Source organism: Athene noctua, chromosome 2 (genome assembly GCF_965140245.1).
Source record: "Athene noctua chromosome 2, bAthNoc1.hap1.1, whole genome shotgun sequence".
Classification (NCBI taxonomy): Eukaryota; Metazoa; Chordata; class Aves; order Strigiformes; family Strigidae; genus Athene; species Athene noctua.
Window position 1 is genome coordinate 91,092,519 of NC_134038.1, and position 22,613 is coordinate 91,115,131.

The following is a 22,613-nucleotide window of genomic DNA, read 5'->3' on the forward strand; positions in this document are numbered from 1 at the left end:
ACAAATTCTAAAGATTTTGAGCTTCTCTCCTGGATGCAAGGTGTTTTGTTGCACTAGAATTTAAATTACAGAAGAAATAATTCTTAGTTCAACTTTTATATACATATAAACAAGAACAGATTGTATTTCCTGACCTTATATGGACTTACATCTCCCAAGTAATGCTAAAAGAATGTGAAAATTACCGTGTAGTCTATATAGAACTCTAGTGCCAAAAAATTTAGCCAAATAATCCTTAACAGAAAACTAAATGTAAGGAACAGATTTTTTAAAAAATCTACTTCTAATCAGAATTTTTAAATAGAATTGCATAGAGTTCTAGTGCAAAGTTTCATAGTCAGATAAACACTATCATTTAAAAAAAAGACCGAAGAGAGTGAATTTCTGCTCTTGCATCTCACTGAAACACCAAAGGGATAAGAGAAACAATCAGATAAAATATATATATAGCTTTTACAGACACTTACTTGAATGGTGTGAACAGAAATGACAGTGTAGTTTCCTTCTTATGACTCATCTTAACCTGTATTAAAAAAATCATTAAACCATTATATGCAAGTTGCAACAAGACTAAAAATTGTATCAGGAATTAAACTAAAAATCACAGAAGAGTTCTAAGACTTTGGAAAAGGAATGAAATCACACTGTCAATATATTGTCCAAAAACCTGGGTGTTATACTCCCATATGTGTAACTCCTTTGAATTCCTAGAAACCCATACCTGCTCTAAAGTAGGTAAAACAAACCACTACCCAGCCAGTGATTTTTCACAGAAGGACTTCTACAATTTGCAGGATGAAGGGAAGATACAGCTAGAAGTGTTACCAGACTTCAGGGACAATTCTCCTGGATGAAACTGGTACTGTTTATGCCAGACGGGAACTAGTACACTGCAGCAACACTGCCGAGGCAATGTTGTTAGATCAATTAACCTGCACATGCATAAAAATAGGTTTTGATGCAGACACTTGCCCAAGGCCCTTCAAAACATCTTAAAGGTCACCTGCAGCAGCCTGACTCAAACTTGACTGTCGGCATAAAGTGCAGATAGGAACTTTCTAAGTGTACTGCTCCCAAAATCTGACAACTCGAAGTAGCAACCTGCATGTCTCATCCTAGCCATCCAAGGCAACATCCTCTCCAGGGAGTACAAACTGTGGTCTAGTCAGTCCATCAGGGGAAAAGTAAAAACCCACTTGGCATGTCTAAGCCAATGTGCTACTTCTGCTTCAGCAGAGAAATGCAAAGGAAATTCACACACAATCCCTCCAAAACAATGTTACAAACAAGCCAGGCAACAAGAAAACAGATACTTTAACACTAGAGGATGACAAAATAAAAATAAACACAAAGAAAAGAAGGACCAGAACTTTTTTAAAATAATGCCTAAGATATCAATTGAGCTGAGTTACATGCTTAATTCTAGTGCACAGGTCCTCCAACTGTGGAGGTTATACCAGCATGCTTCAACTTCATAGCTAGCCAGCCAGTCACTTCCCCTGATGCATGACAGCTTTCCGCCATAGATTTAGAAGTGACTCTTCTGCTGACACTGACAACCTGGTATCCACACAAACTGCATTTGGGAACCTGGCATTCAAGGGACAAAAGGTGCTGATGGTGCTAATCTCCTGAAGGTACTCTGAGGCCTTGTTCCACCATCATCACACACATTTCCTGACAGGGCAACAAGTTCTTTCAGCTTCCTGTCTATAGAAAAGATAATTTTCCCTCAGAGCATTCATGCGTCTTGCCAAAACTGGGACTTTTGCTTTTGGGACTGTTTCTTATTCCACAGTTGAAAAGCATCTAGTGAAACATAACTCTTTTCTGTTGGGACCACATATGTGTTCTCATAATACGATAATATCTGATATTAGATGAATTAAGACAGAGAAACCAGAGATGAACACTTGCAGAGCAAAACCACAGATATGACAGCATTAGCTAAAAGTTAATTAGGCTACTAATTTCATTTCTTTAATGGACAGGTGCCTGTTACCTTTTTGGTCTGTTTGTGTACTGATCCTGACTTAGAGCCTTGTCTCCCAGCCCCTGTTGCAAAGGCAAGATTTCCCTTTCTGGGTATCAGAACTCAGATTCTACCTGCATAGTGCAAGTAGGTTTACATTAATATTGATAAACATCAAAAGAATCAAGAAAAAAGTTACTTGTTCTCCTTATAAAAAAGGTGTTTATTAAAGTCTTTCAAATTCCTTCAGCTCACAATCAACATTGCCCAATATGTGCATTCATTTTAGTCCTTTGAATTACAGCATGCTATATACAGCACATATCCTATTATAATTATTTCACACATAGCAACAACTATTATTCAAAGAAATACCTTTCTTTACCATATGTTTAGTTACCTTAAATTGCTCAAGAATCTGAACAGCATTGGTAAACATGCTCTCAGCTTTGAAATGAGCACTGTTGTTCAGATATTCCAGAGGCAGAGTTCCCTGAGGAAGAAAAATACATATATACATTAAACAAACAGAGAAACAGGAATTTCTCTAACTGAATCACAGGCCAAATAAGCAGTAAGAATACTTCAAATTACTGCTGAAATAACTACTGTAACTCCTCTGAAAATACTCTTCGCACATAATTTCTTAACATCACATGGACTGTTTATAATATCCCAGCTCCTACAGGAATGCAAAAAAGGTAAATAACAAAAGTTGTTATTGAACTATATACTAATACAACCTCAACCACTAATCAGAAGACATTTTGAAATACCTAAAAGTCTTCCATCCAAAGCCTTACCTGGGCCTGACTTACCCAGTACCAAAGTTCCCATGCCACCCTATGTTGGGCAGCTTTAGCAATGAGTGCAGGACACGGGGACAGAATTTGGAGCAGAGTCTCCAAAAAGAAATATTTTGAAAAAATGTGCTGTAAATAGGTGCTTTAAATGTGAAACAACCAGCATGAATGCACACTAATGTAATGCTAATTGTCAATTAGACATTTATGAGAGAACCTTTGGACTATGTAATAGTATATGAAAGAAATTCAAAGAAAAAGCCATCACACAGTGAGGGCAGTCACTGTTCACTAAATTAGAGCAAAAGATACCATCTGAAGAAAGTACATTAGTTAAAACAAGAAATAATTAAACATTAAATTTCAGGAACCAGCTTGTTTACAATCTCAGCTTTCATGAACAAAATCAAGTGTTATGCAAACCATATTGCATTTTTACCATTCCCAAAAAAAAGTAACAAAAATTTTTTATGTAGCTCAAGAGTATAAAGATTATAAAAGGATCAGCTGCCTTTCCAATTGAAAGCACTATTCAATATATAAAAAGATTGAGTTTATACTCTAAACTGAAGACACATACACATAATGCTAAAACTACAAGCAGTCTTATAACCTATAGCGCTTTTCCAAAACTATAATCTTTCCCTTCAAATGCCTCAAAGTCTTGTCCCCAACACCTCTTCCTCTATGGTGAGTAGAGTTCCACAATATGGAAAGACATTTGTAGTTCTTACCACAGAATTTAGGGGAAAAGGTACACCAATAAGGGAAGCCATCAGTGGTGCTATATCAGCCTGTGGAAACAGAAGCATTCCCATTTTAATATAACTCTGGCCTCTAGAGCTAATAAATTCAGTTTAATTTTAATGTATCAGCATTTGCAAAAGTAAATGGTACGATACTGTGAAGTTATAACATACAACTCTCCTTTATAATATGTTTTTTTTTAGTTTCCATTCATGGCATGATAAGATTCAAAATGTGAGGCTCCGCTACTGATAAAGCTTCAAAAATACATTTAGTTTAAAAAGCAAATATAAACCTCCACAGTATTTATTAACAGGAATTCAGTACCTCTTTCACTGCACTCGAGTGGCATACCACTTTTTATGACTATACCACAAGAAGAATTAATTTCATATTTAAAGTTTTAAGCAGTACATTGAGTATACGGCTCTTCACAGTACTTCTTATCCCATGTTTCCACAGTGCCAGTTGCTCACCTTCTCCCCTTCAGAGGGACATTCTGCACTTTTATTTGTGTCCAGTCAGCCCTCAAGGTGGCCCTTCAATCTACACCTACTTGCGATGATAAACACTGCCTCTCATTAGGTTTATATTTTCCTTTAATATAAAACTATGCATCAAAATTCTTTGTTTCTCCAGCATAAATCTGAAGAAACTACACTGAAACCACAGGTACTGCTCCAGCCTCAGACCTGAAGCAGACTCCAAACCATTATTTATAGAGGATAATATACATGCAGTGTTAAAGCAAACAGAAGTCTAGTTTGTTATTTTTACCTCCCACATGTACAACAGGACAAAAGCTCTGTCTTTGGGGACTCCATTACCCAGAACAAAGCAACATAGAGACTCTTCTATACAGTCTCAAAATAACATTCCTGTAACTCCTGCCAACCTTGAGAGAAAAATTGATCTCTAATTTTGTACCAAGGCTTTGCTGAAGGCAGTTGATCAAGAATACTCCCAACTTCAACCTTCTAGCACGAGTTTATTTCCCTTGTATGAACAGGTTTGGAGTCTGTTATTCATATATTGGGTTTCATAGGATAATAGGAAGTAAGAAGCAAACAAGCTTCAGGTGCACATATGTACACGTCTTATCATCATGATTTAAAAAACCTTGGCTAATTTACCATCAAGACTTAAATCATTCACATTTTCTTCTTCCCTTACAGTACAAATTGTCTAAATTGCTAAGTGTCTAGGCCATAATCACAGACCTTGTTGAAAAAAACAGAGTTTAACACTATAGCAAGAATTGGTTTTGATTCAGTAATGACAACATCTTCTGAAAAAAGTGTCAGAATAGAGACTTTGAAATAGATATCTCTGAAAAACTAAGCTCAACATACACGACTAAAGCGTAGCAAAAAGCATACAGCAGATGCTCACAGACTTAGAAAACATGGTCATCAGACCATGCCTTGTGTTTTGCTGGGCACCTTCACAGGAGATACCAAGGAGGTGTAAGCTCAGCTCCAGAACATTTTCAAAGCAGAAAGTAAAGGGGAAGCATCACAAGTTAGTTCTAAAGGTTTGCAAAACCAAATCCCACTCTGAAAACATATGAGATGCTATTCAAGTTACTTTTGGGTACCTGGCATATTGTACTGTATTCTTTCTACAATGGCATATGATTACTTAACTAAAAATGGTGTGATAATGCATCTTCAGAAATTGTATGTAGCTGCCACATGTTAACAAGCAATTTAAACTTTTTTGTATTATGTTCAGTATGGGTGCAGTTCCTGCAACTCAAACTTTTAAGTAATACATTGCAGGGAAACGCTACGTCAGTGTGATCATTCATTCAAATTCTATACATTATTTTAAATCACACAAACCTCATAATTTAAGGTGAAAATTTATGTGCTATTAAATTAGGTATATTTGATACCTGATTGACATCCAGCCTCTTCAAGTTCTCCAGTTTCCATTCTGCAACAAAAAAACAACACATGAACAGCTAATCTACGCAGATCTGAAAGGGATAATTCAGTTGACATTTAATGTCTTGTTGCCATTTTCTGTAAAGTATTGTTACTAAAGAAAATTATGATTTGGTTTTAGGATGCTAGCTCAAGAGGGCTTACAGATGGAACTCAACATGCAATACCAAGAAAACGCATTTATTTCAGCTCACATTTTCTTTTATCCATCAGGATAAACTGCTGCCTGCAATTGTGACCCATATCAGCTGAAGAATGTCCAAGGTTTTTATTTTTTTCAGCACAGTATAGAAAGTGATGTATTACCTCCTGTGCTAATTAAAAGTTTAAAACTCAGGTTCAGAGGACAGGCTGTTAAATCTCCTCCGCAGTTTTTAAAAAAAAGGTTAACCCAAGGTCCCAAATATCCTGGTACAGAGTGGTACAAACATACTTCATGTCTGCCATAAGCAATACTGGCCAAGAGTGAACTCAGAGGAAAAGTTCAATGATTTTGCAATTAGAACAACTACAATGAAGGCAGAGACAGAGTCAAATGTACAAGCTCCTAAAGCTGTGGTGCACCATATGAAAAGCTGGCTGAAAACTGTATTTTCCTGATCTCCATTAGCCTCTAAGGAAATAAAGAGGAAATTGACTTTTTTGAGGGTAGAGAGTTATTTAAAACCAGACTTAGTAGGGTTTGTTGTTTTTTTTTTTTTCCATGTCTTCTTGTCCTAATGTTTAAATTTGCTGCCCCCTACCAACAGCAATAATATGAGAGGAAAAAAAAAAACACCACAACAAAAAAAACCCACCCCAAACACCCAGAAAAGATGACACACAGCTTTTTTTTTTTTTTTTTTTTAAATTCAAGCTTAAAAGAAATCAGATACACAGTAAAACATGATAGGGGCTGAAACAGACTTGCTGATACAGTACTTCAAATACCGTCAATGACCTACCTAGAACACATGTCAAATACAGCAGTAAAGACGTTGGGACCACCTACCCTCAACTTAGGAATCAATGTTAGCAATGGGAGCACAGCCACTTTCCTCAGTAGACAGAGATCTACCTGGGCTAGTCACCTCCCTGCTAAGGTTGCTTGCTGAAATAACACAGCAGAAACACCACAGACAGAAGCAGAAGACCACCTATCACCTCAGACCACTGATGTTGTAGCCACATTGCCCAAAAGTATCCTTTAGCTTTATGTGAAGTGGAAGTTTAAATGCACCAGAAACAGGCTTCATGAAAAATACCCATAAACCATCGCTCAACCGCATTTATTTTCTCCAAACAGGCATTCAAATCCTACACCATACGACCCTTTCTCCAGTTTTCGATGCACACTGTCTGTGCGAGACCCAAACCTGTCTCAGCTGAAAACAGCCTGAGGACAGGAAATATCCATATTTGCAGCATTGCATGTACCAAACTTATCTTCAGCAATCAGTTCATACCACTGCTAGCTTCAGGGGTTTGAATACAAGTCCGCTGTTATTTGGTCCCAGGAGCACACAGAAGAGCAGCCATGTACCTTAACAGCAGCAAGACATACTGTTACAGCAAGTTCCCATGGCAACAACAGGGGAAGTATTACCAGCATTAATCATGAATTGTGTTAAACTTACACTAAAATGAACAACTTTGCTTCTTTTGCTTCCCAGAAAAGGAAATGGGTTTCTATTTCTAGAGATATAGAGACTCACCCGTATTTGTATTATATAAATGCTTGTTTGTTTTTCGTTAAATAACATTTTCCAGTGAAAAATGTTGGAAAATTCTTTACACACACACTCAGTGTGCTTAAGATAGGAAGAAACTGTAGCTCTGTGTCATGGTTTAACCCCAGCTGGCAATTAAGCACCAAACAGTTGCTCCCTTACTCACCCCACAGTGGGATAGAGGAGAGAATCAGAAAAAAAAAAAAAAAAAAAGTTAAAACTCATGAGTTGAAATAAAGGCAGTTTAATAGCACAGAAAAGGAAGGGAAAATAACAATACTACTAAGATAATGTACAAAAGAACTGATGTACAATACAATTGCTCACCACTTGCTGAACGATGCCCAGCCAATCCCCTAGGTGTGGTACCCTCCAGCCAGATCCCCCCACTTTATATACTGAGCACAACATCATATGGTATGGAATACCGCTTTAGCACATTTGGGTCAGCTGTCCTTGCTGTGTCCCCTCTCAGCCGCTCATGCACCCCCAAGCCTCCGCTGGCAGGGCAGTGTGAGAAGCTGAAAAGTTCTTGACTTAGTGTAAACCCTGCTTAGCAACAACTAAAACATCAGTGTATTATCACAGGGCAAATAAGGAGGTGATCGGTGACAGTAAACATGGCTCCACTAAGGGCAAATCATGCCTGACAAATGTGGTAGCCTCCAACAATGGGGGTTACAGTGCTGATGGATAAGGGAAGAGCAACTGACATCATCTACCTGGACATCTGAAGCTGTCTCACACGCCATCCTTGTCTCTAAATTGGAGAGACGTGGATTTAATAGACAGTGGATAAGGAATTGGCTGGATGGTCACATTAAAAGAGTTGCAGTGAATGGCTCAATGTCCAAGTGGAGACACTTCCAACCCAACCCACTCTATGATTTTATGATCAACATTATTCTCATCCTAAATCCAAAACACAGCACTATACCAGCTACTAGGAAGAAAATTAACTTTATTTCAGATGAAACCAGGACACTCTGCTAGAGAAACACTAGCTTTGTTAAAAGCTTTTACACCTCTGCTTCCCCTACTCAGACATTCCCAAAAGGCAGAGATGAAGACACCTGCCTTGGACCAGGAGCCATAAGACACTGAGCCCATGAGCTCCTGAGGACTGGGACACACCTGCAGACCAGCCGGTCTGGGCTGTACTCCTGGGAGTGAGGCACCTGGGGTGTATGTGCTGCCCACATTGATTTATGATTCTAGCTCACTGTTTAGGTTTCCAGTATAGTGCTCAGCACAGGTTTCCACCTGCTTGATAGGACTTTTTTCCCCTTTATGCTGCTGTGCTTTTACTGCAGCCTACCGGGCTGACAGATGTGAACAGCCCAGGAAAGCATCGGTTCAAGGACAGGCTGAGGATAAGGCTACATGAATCAAAAAACCAAAACAAAAACAAAACCTCACAGAAGCAAAAGCAGTGAAGGGGTACACTGAGATCCCTCAGTCATGGCAAAGCAGGCTCCAAAACAGGGACCTGTATCAGTGAAAACAACCATCCCACATCCTGCTGCAGAAGGCTGTGCCTTCACTTACAAGCTCCTCTGGACTTGTGCCCAAGACCATCCACAGCATGTGCTGAGGAGCAGAAAAGCAGCTCTATATTCTCTTTCTTTCTGAAGAATGGTCAAGCCAATGGCCAAACGGGTAATAATACTACATGTCCACAGGATGCAGGGCTGCCATCACAAATGTTTCCAAGGTGATTGCATGGCCAGGCCTGAGGGAAGGCAGGGCACGGGTGAAGGGACTGAGAAGGCTGTCATCCCAGAGCACACACTGTGCCCTTCCAGCTGTATAAGAAGTGTCTTAAACTTTCTATGACAGATCAGAAACAATAAGTCCTGCCTGTTGGCACTGCCTCTGGGGGTACTGACCCTCAATGTCAATGATGAGAAGAGAGAAAATTGACTAAGCTGCTTAAAGCCTACTTGTACTGAACAGAGCATAAGAAGTTTGTCAGCATTAGAAATATTCTGCTGTTTCCATGAACTCTTAACTCAGAGAAATTAGGAAGGGTTGTCAATAGATATAAGAACTTGAACACTGGTGCATGCAATCACAAATGTAAGTCGGACACCAGCATACATCAGTGACACTGAAATTCTGAAAAATTCTCCTCTCCTGAACACAGTCTCAGCTGCATTTGTACGAAGGAGGAAAGGCAAATTCAGAACTTTTCAAGAGACCTCTTTTAAGCATCTTTCTTTTCATATGTTGTCTTTGTGAAAATATCTGGGATTGTAATTTAATGGAGTAGCTGAACTGTATTGACTCAAAAGTGCAAAGTTCCAATTCAACAATTTTTTTCTGTACTTTTAAGGAATATAGACTACTAGAAGCTATAATGTACTACCATAGAGAAAATAGTCGCTTTTTAAGAAGATACTTATTACTCAAATAGAGATTCAAATTCCCAAGATACTCAGAGAGATTCAACTCTCCTGGCAATTAAGAACCTGTAAAGATAGTGTCTAAACAGACCAACAACATGCTCACCAGCTGGAAAGCTGCAGAGCAAGTCCAGAACAAAGGGAGGAGTTTCTGATGTTTGCTTTGGGGTGTTTTATTTTTTGTCTGGTTGTTAGTTTGGGCTTTTTTTAAATCATCAGTAGGAAAATATGAAGCAGGCACCGCAGGGTGCAGACATATTCCCTCCTTTAAGAAAATATACATTTGGTAACAGATGACAGCCAAAAGGCTTTCCCTACTGTGTACCTGGAAGTCAGCTCAATACTCACTTTTTTTGAAATGCTCTCACACCATTTTTATCATTACTTGAAGTCAAACACTAAGGTTTGTACTAAAGCTGATTAGAATCAAGGCAACTGACAGCTGTAAAAATCAACTATTACAGATCAACCCTTAGAAACATCAAGTGTCCTTAGAAATCTAGCAGATCAGCCATCACAGACACCAAAATCAGTTGATTTTACTGTTTTCTATTTTTTATTCTACAAATAATTTTCCATTTTATTAGAGATGTCACAGTTTTATAGCAGCAGTTAAGCACAAAGAGTGAATGTTAGCATGGTCTGTATCTGAGAAGTCCTGTTTGTTACCTTCTCAAGATCAGGGTTGAAGTAATTTTTGCCTATTTTCTCTTCTCTAATGTAGTTTGACAAACAATTCAATAAAGTCACTACCTCATTGATAGCGAGTAACAACGTGAGAGATTCAACGTGAGAGATTATGAAACAGAGCAGGCTACAAGAATGGGGCACATGAAAGAGAAGAGCTTGCATAATTTGATCACACAGTTCTAGAAATCCACTGATATTTCAGAAACCCAGTATTTGTTACACTATATATTTGAAATACTAAAAATTAATTATTTTTAAAGAAGTTTACTCTTCTTAAATAAATTACAAAGGGGGAAAACAACAGTAAAGAGTCATAGTTTTTCATTGAGAAAGACTTTACATTTCCACAACAGCTACAAGGATGCAACCAAGACAAGACAGCCCCTGGAAAGTCCCCAGGGTTGTACTGTGAAGCTAGAAAAGTCTTAGGACATGCCAACTTCTTATGTTTCTGCACAAATAGCTTTTAACCCCTGGGAGTCTTCCTAAGAATTAAGTCTCCTCTGGCACTAAATTTTAGGAGTGTGAGTAGCCTCCTAAAATTGAAGACTTTTGTACCCACAAAGTCTTCAATTCCATGATTAGGAAAGAAAACTGACTCTGATATTATCTAGCCAATTTTGCAATATTCTCCATGTCACCTTTTCTTTCCACACCACACAAAAAAAGTTATATTTACTGTAATGGAACAGAAGTCAGTGAAGATCAACAGGTGTGACGATAAAACATCACCCTTTCCACCAAAATCTTGCACCTAAGTTTTATGTTTTACCTACCTTTCAAAAAATTGTCTTCGAAGAACTGGGATGTGACTTTCTGTGGATAATTCACCCCGGCACCCCAAACAATCAGTGGTGTTAAAGTTTCTGAGGGATGACCAGCTCCATGGGTTCCTAAGATAAACCAAAGCAAAAAAGTGTAAATTTTTAGACACACGGTATAAAAACAAACAAAACCTATATATGCATTGCACACATATACTAAGTTCTTGTTGCAGTATACATACTAAAATCCTGCTACAGGGAATCTATTTCAGCTTCATAACTTATTTTTATGCCGCTAACAATAAAGGCTAAATTCAAGTTGCAAGTTGGGCAATCAGTACCACTTAAGTCAAGCCTATCAAGATATAACGGCATATTAAAAACCGCAAACTGTTAACATACAGAAACTAAAGCCAAAATATTTGAAAGCCTCAAGGTGTAGTGGAGTTACCTGCTCAAAACATGGGCCTATCCTGAGCATCCCCTGGAAACCAAGGATGGCTGATCTGTGTAAAATTAGGTGTGTGCCCAAAAAATCATATAGAACTGATCTCTGAACCCCAAATAAAGATTAGACTTCCATCTCAAAACCAGGAGACAATACGCACTGCAACTGTTATCACTGTCCCAGTGACAGAAGCTCATTTTTAAGGTTTTAAAGCCTGGTAGCACACTCCTTAAAAATTGATAAAACATGACTTCCTTCCCAGGGAAATTAATTGCCTCCAGATTAATAGATCAGCCACCAAAAGGAAGAAGCTTTGAAACTGTGACACCTCAACAGAAGCTGCACCGAAGCAGATGTTAAAATGTTAATCATTGAACTCTGTGGGTGAGGTACCACAGCAATGAGACAACCCAGTCTAAATGTCATTGTTACACAAACTCTATGCTGGTCACTGCATGGTCTACAAGATTATACACTTTCCTTGCATCTGTAGACATACACTCTTCCCTCTGTGTGTGTATATATATATTTTAAGAATTATGAAGGATAGAGAATAACACATTGCTTTAGGAAGAGCTTTTTTAAAAAAAAAAACCAACCACTATAAAATTGGGTATGAAATTGGGAATAGCATTGAGGCTGTACAACAATCACCATGGCAGAGCTGAAGAGACAGCCTTGCTTCCTTTAAACTGTCCTAAACTTAACATACAAGTCTGGGAGTAAGATTTCCGATGTTCAGAAATCCCTTGAAAGGCACTATCTGGGCTCAAAAGCAGTAACAAGTGCTCTTTGCCAGAGCCTGGGACAAGAGCAGATAGAGAGAGTGCTTCCTCCACCTTCCAGATATCAGTTACTTCTTTTTATTACAGAAGGAAAGTACAAATTTTGGTGAGCTTTCATTTTAGTGGAGTCACCAGCTCCATCAGCATTTTACTGAGACTCTGTCTCCATGAATACTTCAAGGCAGATAAAGCTGAGAGAGGCAGCTGTACCCACCCTCCTCCTGTTATAAAAACCAGATTTCAGCCTGATCTGAATTATAATGGGGGGGAATCTGATTTTCAGCTGGGTGAGTTCCCGGCTCTACACCTCAGCAACATCCAAATAGGGGAAAGGGCAGGAAAGGCTGCTGTTCTTTAGTTTTCTGTTGTCTGGTTAAGTGTACCACACAGCAGTACTTGTGTTACTGTGTGGTACAGGATGGCAGCAGGTACAGGTGGACAACATGAGGGACCACCCATGCTGGCGGTCAGCAGTTCCACCTGAGATCTGCTTAAATCAAAATCATGGAGTCAGACTGAGAAAGCAAGTGATTTTATTGGTCTTTGCCACAAACCACAGTTTCTTTCATTATGTCAAGTTCAGAACATGGTCTCTTCCCTAATAGGTACCCCACTGCCCTATGAATTTTTAATTTAAAACTGGTGCATATATCATTCTGCAAATAACCACTGAAAGACTGCAGCAGTTGCTGATACTACAAGCTCAAATAAAAAGCTACTGAACTAGCCTTCAGACCTTGGGCTATGGGCCTGAGCATCATCTCTGGGTTTGCTCTTGGACTCAGTAATGTCAACTTCAAAGTTACTAAGACTTCTGGCAGAAGATTAAACTTTTTCTTCAAGACAAGAGATGACAAAACTATGACAGACCAGTGGTTCTCAAAGCCTGAAGAGTTACTCCTATCACTTTTTATTTCCCCTTCAAAGGATTTAGAACATAATGAGAACACCCCAGCAGCACACTCTGTCAGTAAGGAAGGCCAACAGCACCCCAGGCTGTGTTAACAGGAGCATGGTCTAGGAAAGGGATTATCCTCCTCTACTCAGTACCTGTGAGACAATCTTTAAACACTGGATCCAGTTTTGGGCACCTCCAGTACAAGAAAGACTTCAACCATCTGGAATCATCTCAGTGGGGAACCCCCAAATTGGTCAGGGGAGCACTTTTCCTGTGAGGAGAGGGAGGGACCTGTTCAGCCTGGGGAAGAAATGGCTTTCGGGCAGTCTTAACAGAACATCCTGCCTGTACCCCACTGCGAAGGGGTTTGAGAGAATGGAGCCAGGGTCTCACTGCAGTGTATGGTGGAAGGATGAGAGAGAAGAGGCATAAGTTGAAACAAATGAGGTTCAGATTGCAGATAAAGAAAACCTCTTCCCCTCCGTGAATGCAGGCAAGCAGCGGAACGTCGTGTAAGTTCCATCCTTTGAGGTTGTAAAGGCCCTGCTGGATAAAGCTCAAGCAACTGTGTCTGATCCCAAAGTTAATCCTGTTTTGAGTAGGTGGCTGGACCTCCTGAGGCCCCTATGATTATACACCACATATATATAAATAAAATATATGAACCTCCCTTATAAAAAATTATCAAGCGATTTATTGAAACAGACAAAAAAAATACATGCCAGAATTAAAATTTTATTGTGTCAGTCAGCTTAACAGTAAATAATATTCAAAACAGACTATTTTGCAAATGAGCAGATGGTAATCAGGCTCATTTTGAATAGGCAGGCAAGTATTTCTGTCATCTCTGATGACAGAAAAAGTCTGCATCCCTTCCACTTAAAAAGTTTAGGATTCCACATAAAGAATAAGATGCTGAATTTTGCCAAGACCACGACTGAAGCATCCTTGGTTCAAAAGTATCACAGTTAGGATGTGATACTGCACACACACAGAGTATTGGAAGAGAGATTTATCACTTTCATTGGCTGCACACCAGGACAGGAGTGTTCTTAAAATTCTTGAAAAAAACAGAGAAAGAGAAAAACCCCATCTAAACGAGTTCACCACCATAAACTCCTCATCTGCCCTTAATCTTGTTATGGCAAAACTGTCTCAAGTCATTTGGCCACTGTGGCCATGCCCTTCAGAAGTGGCCTCTGTGAGTTCCAGCCTGGTCACCACCTGCTGCACTCTCCTTTCTGTACTCTCAGCTGCTCCACATAGTCACCAGCACCAGCCTCCTCTATAAAGATCACACAGCAGTCCCATCCTTTCTGCTGTGCCTAAAAGGTGAAAACAAGCAACATTATATCCCCCAAAAATTTTTTCAACAGCTCCTGGACAGATTTGCCACCTTTTCCAGGTGCTACAGAGCACCAAAGTGAAAATTGTATCTCCAACATGGGTGGGAACAAGGCCAGTCTTGCTGTTGGCAGCCAAATAACACAATCTCCTCCTGCTTGGGCTAGTTTTCTGGAGGGAGGCTCTAACAGAACTGGTATTCAGGTCTTTTTATTCCTACTAGCAGCCACTAAGAGAGTTAAACTTTACCCTATTAATTTTCTTTTTTCTGTCCAGATATGCAACTTAGCTGTCACAGGGCTGATGAGGGCCCCTGCAGACAATTAACCATTTCCTGATTTGCACAGGTTTCCTATACAAGCAACACTTAAGATACCAAATCAAAGCAGGGTCTCCTAAGCCTCTAATGGGACAGTTACTCATAAACTCAGCTGACTCAGTGTTTAAAAAGACTCACCCCAATCTGTCATTCCATGGTCAGAAGTTAGAATAAATGCAGTTTTCCCATCATTTCCATAGAAATTGTCAATCATCGAAGCTATTTCTTTTACACCCTCATCAACTTTTTTAATATTCTCCTTGTATTCCCTAGAAAAATAAGAAAAAAATGTTGTCAGATTTGAGGTGGCTCTCACACTTGGTATAAAGCAAGTTATCCATGGTCATAATACCCAGTCCTTTGATTAGACAGCTTTATCCTCTACAGAACCTCAAACTAACAAAAGGCATCCTAGATGTAAAATCTCTCCTCCTCTAAGTCTTACCTGAGATACTAAATTTTCACAGCACGGTTTGAAGGTTCCTGAGACTACAGACTCAAATGGATATTTATTTATATTTTAAATCATATCTATCCTTGATTGAAGATTATAATTTAACCACCCACAGCTATCGAGAATGCCAAAACTAAGGATTTCTGGAAAACTCAAACACCTTAAGTTCTAAGTTTAAAAAATTTCTTTAAGACAGTAACTAAACAACAAAAAGATCTCAGCATGCAGGGACTGTTTTGAGATGATTCACACATCAGCACAGATCCCAGAGTTTTGTGGAACAGAGGCTAAACCAAAATTTGTATATTTTTAGAAAAAGTAACCATAATTAACTTTCAGCCAACTAATTTTCTATTTGTTGGTGTTGCTAAAGTCAGTTTTAAAACTCTATCTTCAAAAAAATCATAATAAAAAGAGACATACAGCAAGTATGAACTTTGGAATGATGTAGGAAATAAGAGCAAGGGTTTTGAAAGTATGCAAGGATAAAGACATAATATCCTTATTCATAAATACATTCAAAGCACACGAAGAAACGAAAAGAAAGTTCTCAAATAACACACTTCAAGATGAACTGGTGACTAGTACTGTTAATCAAAACTCTTCTCTTTGTTCAAGTGTCCTAAGAAAATCTAAAACAATGCTGGAATTTGCAGCCATTATTTCTAAAATTACTGTTGTGTATAAATTCAACCATACCACTTTGGCCACAGGGAATCTGAGAACTGTTTCCATTTTATATCTAAAACTGCAATTTCCTACATATCCTCTAGATTATGTGCTGACTACAACTAAGATGATCTGCTAAAAATCAGACTGGACTACAGGAGTATAACCAGGCACACTGTATACAGCAAAAATCCGTCACTTCTTTGAGAAAACCTTAAAAAAAAACACCCCACAAAATTCAGAATATAAGTAACCATGGTGACATGTATGACCTACTTTAGAAACCCTCAAGACTATAAGTCTTGTTTCAGGCTTGATAAATAGTACCATTAAAAAGTTATTGTATGCATTTAAAACTACAATAAAGATATGCTTAAAATCTCTCAATTACCTTGAGTTTGGCCGATGAGCGTGTCCATTTGTGTCTATGCCTAGCAAATGCAGGAACAGAACCACTTTGTCTTCATTCAGTGCAGAGAACAATGTTTGATTACTTCTGGAAGAATTAAAGAAGCTCTGTATGGAATAAGCCATTAAGATATTAATCCAAGTACAATGGAAAAAGATGATAGGCAGCCTATCAAAACTAAACTGCAGCTGTTTTCATGTCAAAACACTAGCAGTTATTAGAGTTACAAAAGAGAAAAATTAATTACTTCCCAATTTACTTGAAGGATAACTACCATCAGTATAGTCAGTCCAAAGTTTCAGCTTATCTAAGGCAACACTCCTCAAGCTGGGGGGGGTCTTTGTTGTTTGGGGTTTTGTTTTGGGTTTTTTTGGTTTGTTTTCTTTGGCCTTTTGAGTTTCTTTAGGAAGAAATACCAGATCCCTGCTTTGGCTCCTGTATAATCTCAATGATGAACCATGCCTAAGCACCACTTATGGCTTTAAATTTCCATTGATTTATTGATTTCAAGCTGGAAGCAAAGGTCTCAAATATTCTTGCTTTGGAAGAAGGTTCTGCAGAACTGAGATATTAAGCTACAATTTGTTTGCAGAAACTAAATTAAAACACAACAAAACAAGACATGCTTTGCAAACACCTGAACTAAATAATGTATTTCTACCTTGCACATGTCCTACTTCAGCATCCCTGAAGCAGATGCCAGGGGGAATTTTTCCTTCAGATTGAATGAGTCTTGAGATGGCTCATATGGTCACATTACAGCAATGCAAAATGCAGGCAGACAGCTATTCCAACATGATCCCCTTAGTAACAGCACTGCCCAAGGAAACAAAGCTGGGTAGGGTTTTAGTTCAAAGAGCATCCAGAGAACCTTTCAGTACACTAATATAAACAAAAGTATCTTTGAATTTCAAACAAGACTCCAGGCAAAATGCTGGTAGAGCCAGTGAAGCATTTCAGCACTCCACCACACACCTGTGACAGTGGTGGAGCTCTTAAAAACTAAAGTTCACACCTTGTGTAAACACAAGACACTGTAGCCAGAGGAAGACCAAACTGGCAGCAAGAGTATCACAGTATGCCATGTCAGGAAACCACAGCAGTAAGCAATATCACCTTTTTTTCTCCCTGAATATCGACAAGCCACATGGACTAATATTTGCACGCTCTCAGCTTCAGCTCTTGTCCAAACAAAACCATGACCAAAGTCCAGAGATATTTTAAATAAAGACACAAGAACAAAATCTGATTACATTCCATAGCAATATAATTATTTTTTTAATGGAGATTTCCATTTCTCACAGGGGTCCATCTATCTGCACATATTTGACCACAGACTGAAGAAGCTTTCCAGAGCACACCAGTAATTTGCACTATATAGTATAATTCTGTTTTCTTATTTTTAATTAAATAGGAAAAAACACATCAAAACAAACAGGAAACTCTGAAAATTAAATCCTAAAATGTAGATTGGTATTAGAAAGCAGATATTTTTCTATCACAGACTGATTAAGCAAAAGAAGCCACTGTGAGGAAGGCAAGGCCTGAGCTTCCCTCCCACCAGACAAGTCCCCATGACGTTCCAAAACCACCCCACTCTCCCAGCCCCAGACACCTTGTAACCCAGAGCAGGAACAGCCAGCAGAGCTTGCCCAACCTCTGCCTAATTAAGAATGAGATGACAAAAGGAAGATGAGTGTAACCTAAGATGTGGCATCTTTTCTCAGAGCAAATACCAAACTTTGCCTGATGGAACATTTTTTAAAAATAGTATACTGAAAAAAACCAAATAGGAAGTTCACCACAAGTAGTTCCTTAGTCTGATAAAGGTGGTAAGTTGGTAAGCAGGACACCAAACACTAGGAGCAAAACCCACTTCACCCTGCCCTCATGGTTGCTGAACTGTTTGCCCAGCACTATCCTTGTATCTCCTTGTAGCCTGCTAAAGGCCTTTTTTTGGTACTCAATATTCACAAAACTTGAGACCTACCACCACTCAACACCAGTTTCCAAGCCACCACTATATGTTAACTATCTGTCTATTTTTTTTGTTGTTTCCCTTTTATTTGCTTTATTCAGTAATACTACCTCCCTTGTATACTTAAGCCAAATGACATCAAGAAGTTTCAGGGATGGGAGTAAACAACAAAGTGCTGTGAGAACTCGGTTTCTCCAGCCTCAAGAAAAGGCACCTAAGGATGGATTTCACTGCTGTCTACAACCATCTACTGGGAGGGTGAAGACAAGATTGTGCCATACTGCTCAGAGAGCTTGGTGATGGGAAAAGGGGAAACTCACAATTTGAAATGTGGGAAATTCCAGTAAGATAAAAAGAATTTTAAAAATTATTTTTAAAAACATAACTATAGCTAGATAGTGGAACAGGTCAAGAGGCTGTTGAATTTCTGCCCTTGAAGGTGCTCAAAACCTGACTGGGCAAGGCCTGAGCAGCCTGCTCTAACTGGACCTCCTTCACACAGGGAGTTGGAATTGACCACTACAGCTTGCTTCCAAGCTTCTTCTTCTAGGATTCTGGCAAATTTTCTACGATTTTCAAGTAACTAACAACAAATAATACCCTGGCTACAACTCATATGCAATTTAGTAAGATCAGCATTAAGTTTCCTGTTAAAACATTCAGAGTAAACCGTACAGTTAATTATAATGTAATTTTCATTTAGTATTACAAGACAAGTTTGGTTACAACTACGTGAAATCTTTTAGCATCATATCCCTCCTTGGATAGGAGAAAGCAAAGAATTAAAAAAAACTATCCAGGAAATCTAGCAAATACATGATTTAATGATGTCTGAACAAAATATGGACTCCATAAATGTTTAACATAAGTTGTTGGGGACTGTTTGCTCCCCCAGAGCCCTCCAGGGAAGCATGATCCTTTAATAGAGCTGAAAAAACTATTGTTGACAGCATGGATGGACAGAGAAAAAGAGACCAGACAAACTCTCTCCTTTCACAAAGCTCCTTCATACATAAATCCAGGACAAGTTAATTAAAATGGCTGATTAAAACTGTGCACACTGATTTGTGCTGATGCTAGAGTTTAAACAGTTACACCAGTTTTTTAGATGTAAAATGAACACAGAAGGGTAGGTTAAACATATAAGACAGGTTTGTATCAGTTGAGCATGCTCATGCACAAGACTGCTACACATTTAAAATAAATCTCAACCATCATACTGCTATTTAGAGCAGAGCTATCTGTATTGAAATCCACTGGCAGAAATCAACATCGGGTCATGACACTTGCAGAGCTTCAAACTTTAACATCATTCAGTTCTAGACTCCAAGACTCCAGCTCCCACCCTACACAGAAAGGACAGACTGAAGGCTTGGTCTGGCCTTCTTCCAGCAGAAAAAGGCCAAAGGAAGATTGAAGTACTGTGCTCAAAATGAGAAAAGGGAGAAAAAAAAAGGAAAGAAAGAAACGTTTGCCATTTGCACCTACATGTCCATTTAAGTCAGGAGACATCAACTGAATATCTTGAGCATATCCTACCCTGTGGTCATAATAAATTGTGGTTAGATCATTACTGGGACTCATCTCCAAGACTGATGGAGATCTGGGAATTTTATTCATTTTACCGTAAAAAAAGAGTTCAATCTTATAAAACCGTTTTCCACAAAATACTTACAAAATCAGAAATTCATTAAAAAGATTTTTTTTTTTCCTGTTAGTTAACCTAGACTCCCAGGACTTTGCTCCCTAATTTTTCTCTAGCACAGGCTCAAGCTATGATTTAGGTAGCGGTTATTTAACTGAGAATCAATGGGCCACATCACACTAAATTATACTCAGTCCTTTAATTATTTTTGAAGGCTTCTAAAAAAAAAAAAAAAACAACAACCACCACCCAAAACCCAGGAAGAGAAAAACCACAATCAACTCCATACCTATTTGGACCTCCAAGCCACTCCCAAGTTATTACCACACATTAAAATTACCAAATTTTAACCCAGATGCAGATTAAAAACCCCATCCAGTCTAGTCTATACTCAGTTTTCTCTGTCCCAAGAAAAGGCTAGATCACCTTGTACCACAAGCAGACATGACAGGAACTATCAAGTATCATACATTTTTTCCTCCACTCATGATTTAAGCAATCTGCCTCTGATTTATACAAATAAAAACGAGTCAGACTTTCACATTTCCTGACCAACTGTGTTACTGTTAGTTAGTGCTTTTTAAGAGAACAAGCAATTTCAGGGTGACAGCATTAGTAGCCCTAACGTTAGCTAACCATTCTCCATTTTATCCCCATCTTTTTCAGGGCAGAGGCAGCCACAAGTGGCCCTCGTGATGCTTGAGACCTGCCGACTACACAGTAGAGAGGGAGTGCACGTTAGTGTCTTCAACTTCCTAAAGAGGCAGAAATTCAGGGACCACCTTGCCCAACATAAGAGTTAAAAGCTATGTTGCTAAATGAGATAAAACTCAAAAAACATAGGCAAAGAATTTAGATTTCAGCAAATTGTCATTGTTATATATAATCTCACTAGCATAGCTGAATTGTTTGAGTTGTAATAGCAGAGTGACCTCAGTTTCAGTCAGCCTCAAGTTTCACGTTTCTGAAACAATCACTGATGTGTAATTGAAGAGATTATTAATGAAATGAGTGTTTTACATTAGTCAGTCAGGTCCTATCCATTCACAGTATGAAATTTAGATGGGCAAAAGTAAGTCTTTAAAATAATGGTGCTGGTTCCAAGGAAAAAGTAATGAGTAATGACATATATATTAAACATATCACAGTTTGAAAGAAGACGTGTCATTAAGTGTTTTGAAGCAAAAGAAAGATAGTACCACCCTCACATACCTGTGCAGCTCCAAATGACAACAGGGTGCAACTTTAAGACAACAGCTATTCAAGTGTAATTGACAGTCTCATTTGATTTGTATTATTCATATGCATTACAACACGCAACTTGGCACAAGTGCATATTCAGGGAAAGAATGGCCATTTGAAAAACATCTTTTCACCTGCAAACTCAGAAAATCACCTCCTTTGATAATTAGTGAACTAAAATGAAATTTTCCAGCCTGTGTTGCTGTTCAAAGCAAACCTACCCTTGGCTCTCTAATATAGATGCTGATTTGGTTTACTGATTTATTTGGCTTTATTTTTGGGTTGATTTGATTTATGCTGGTTACCATAGAGATCTTGTAGAAGAAGTTTTATTAAGTCTTAAACTCCATAAGCATTGTTGCAAGATCCAGTAAGTAACTAACCTAATTGCTCCACTGATACAGATATTTTTACACCAAAACCCACTATCAGTATTTCTTAATCCAGGACAAGTGAGGTAACATGGAATAACAGGAATATAGAAATTAATGAATAATCAGAAAATATGTGCCTTGGACTATTAATACCTACAGTGACAGCGTCACAGAAAACAACAGTCGTGAACCAGAACCATCCCAAGTCAGCTGAGCAGAGCACCACCTGAACAAGTTACACTGCTTCAGGGCCTAAACTGCCTCTGCTCCCCCTTACTGCCCCCCCCCCCCCCCAATGGTGACTCTCTGGCAATCACAGCACGGCATGAACCACAGTAGATAATCAGGAGCCAGCTACTTGCATCAGAACAAGCCACACTGCATATTACAGTGGGTATAAGCCTGACAAAAACTAACTCAATAATACTGTCCATTTCTTTCTCATAATGAAGACTCACCATTTCTGCCATGCTATAAAATCCTTAACTAATCACATTCAAGACTTTAAAGTGTCTGTAGTACTCTAAAATGGGCTTCAGATTATATGAAAATTTAAGACAAAGTCAAGAATGTTTTTAAAGGGTCCTTTTACTAGTGTTAGGTTTTTCCTATTAACATCGAATGACAAATACTTCCTCTAAACTTCCATTACACTAGCCACGATAATCAATTCAAGCAATTTTGACTCCAAGCGATAGGTCTTTCAAAAATGTCTTACTTTCTACTTCTACAAAATTAACATCCAGCTGTGCTTTTTATACACAGGTATCATTAAAAGATTCTCTGCTCACCTTAACATGATCAAAAACCCACACGTCAAGCTCAGCTGCATCTTGTGCTCCGAAGTCTTCACTTTCTGCCGTGTAACAAAATGTATAAACGTGATCTCCAGTAGCACCTGCAAAAACAATGTAGATGGAATGGGAGACAAAGGGAAGTTTTCTTCCTTTTCTCATCGTCAAAAATACATTAATATTAATGAATAGGAGAAAAAACCTATCAAGAATGA

The 22,613-nt window shown here is 38.6% G+C and overlaps 1 protein-coding gene across 5 annotated transcripts in view; it reads right to left on the reverse strand.

Annotated features, from left to right (window-relative positions):
- Positions 1 to 22,613, reverse strand: part of PIGN (phosphatidylinositol glycan anchor biosynthesis class N) — a 107,010-nt gene that overhangs the window by 58,864 nt on the left and 25,533 nt on the right. For all 5 annotated transcript variants that reach the window (XM_074897869.1, XM_074897865.1, XM_074897866.1 and 2 more), the window contains exons 5-12: positions 22,396 to 22,502; positions 16,348 to 16,472; positions 14,972 to 15,102; positions 11,052 to 11,168; positions 5,420 to 5,460; positions 3,510 to 3,569; positions 2,373 to 2,465; positions 468 to 523 (exon numbers count right to left, since the gene is read on the reverse strand). In XM_074897869.1, coding sequence (XP_074753970.1) covers positions 468 to 523; positions 2,373 to 2,465; positions 3,510 to 3,569; positions 5,420 to 5,460; positions 11,052 to 11,168; positions 14,972 to 15,102; positions 16,348 to 16,472; positions 22,396 to 22,502 — 730 coding nt within the window. The remainder of the gene's footprint in view (positions 1 to 467; positions 524 to 2,372; positions 2,466 to 3,509; positions 3,570 to 5,419; positions 5,461 to 11,051; positions 11,169 to 14,971; positions 15,103 to 16,347; positions 16,473 to 22,395; positions 22,503 to 22,613) is intronic.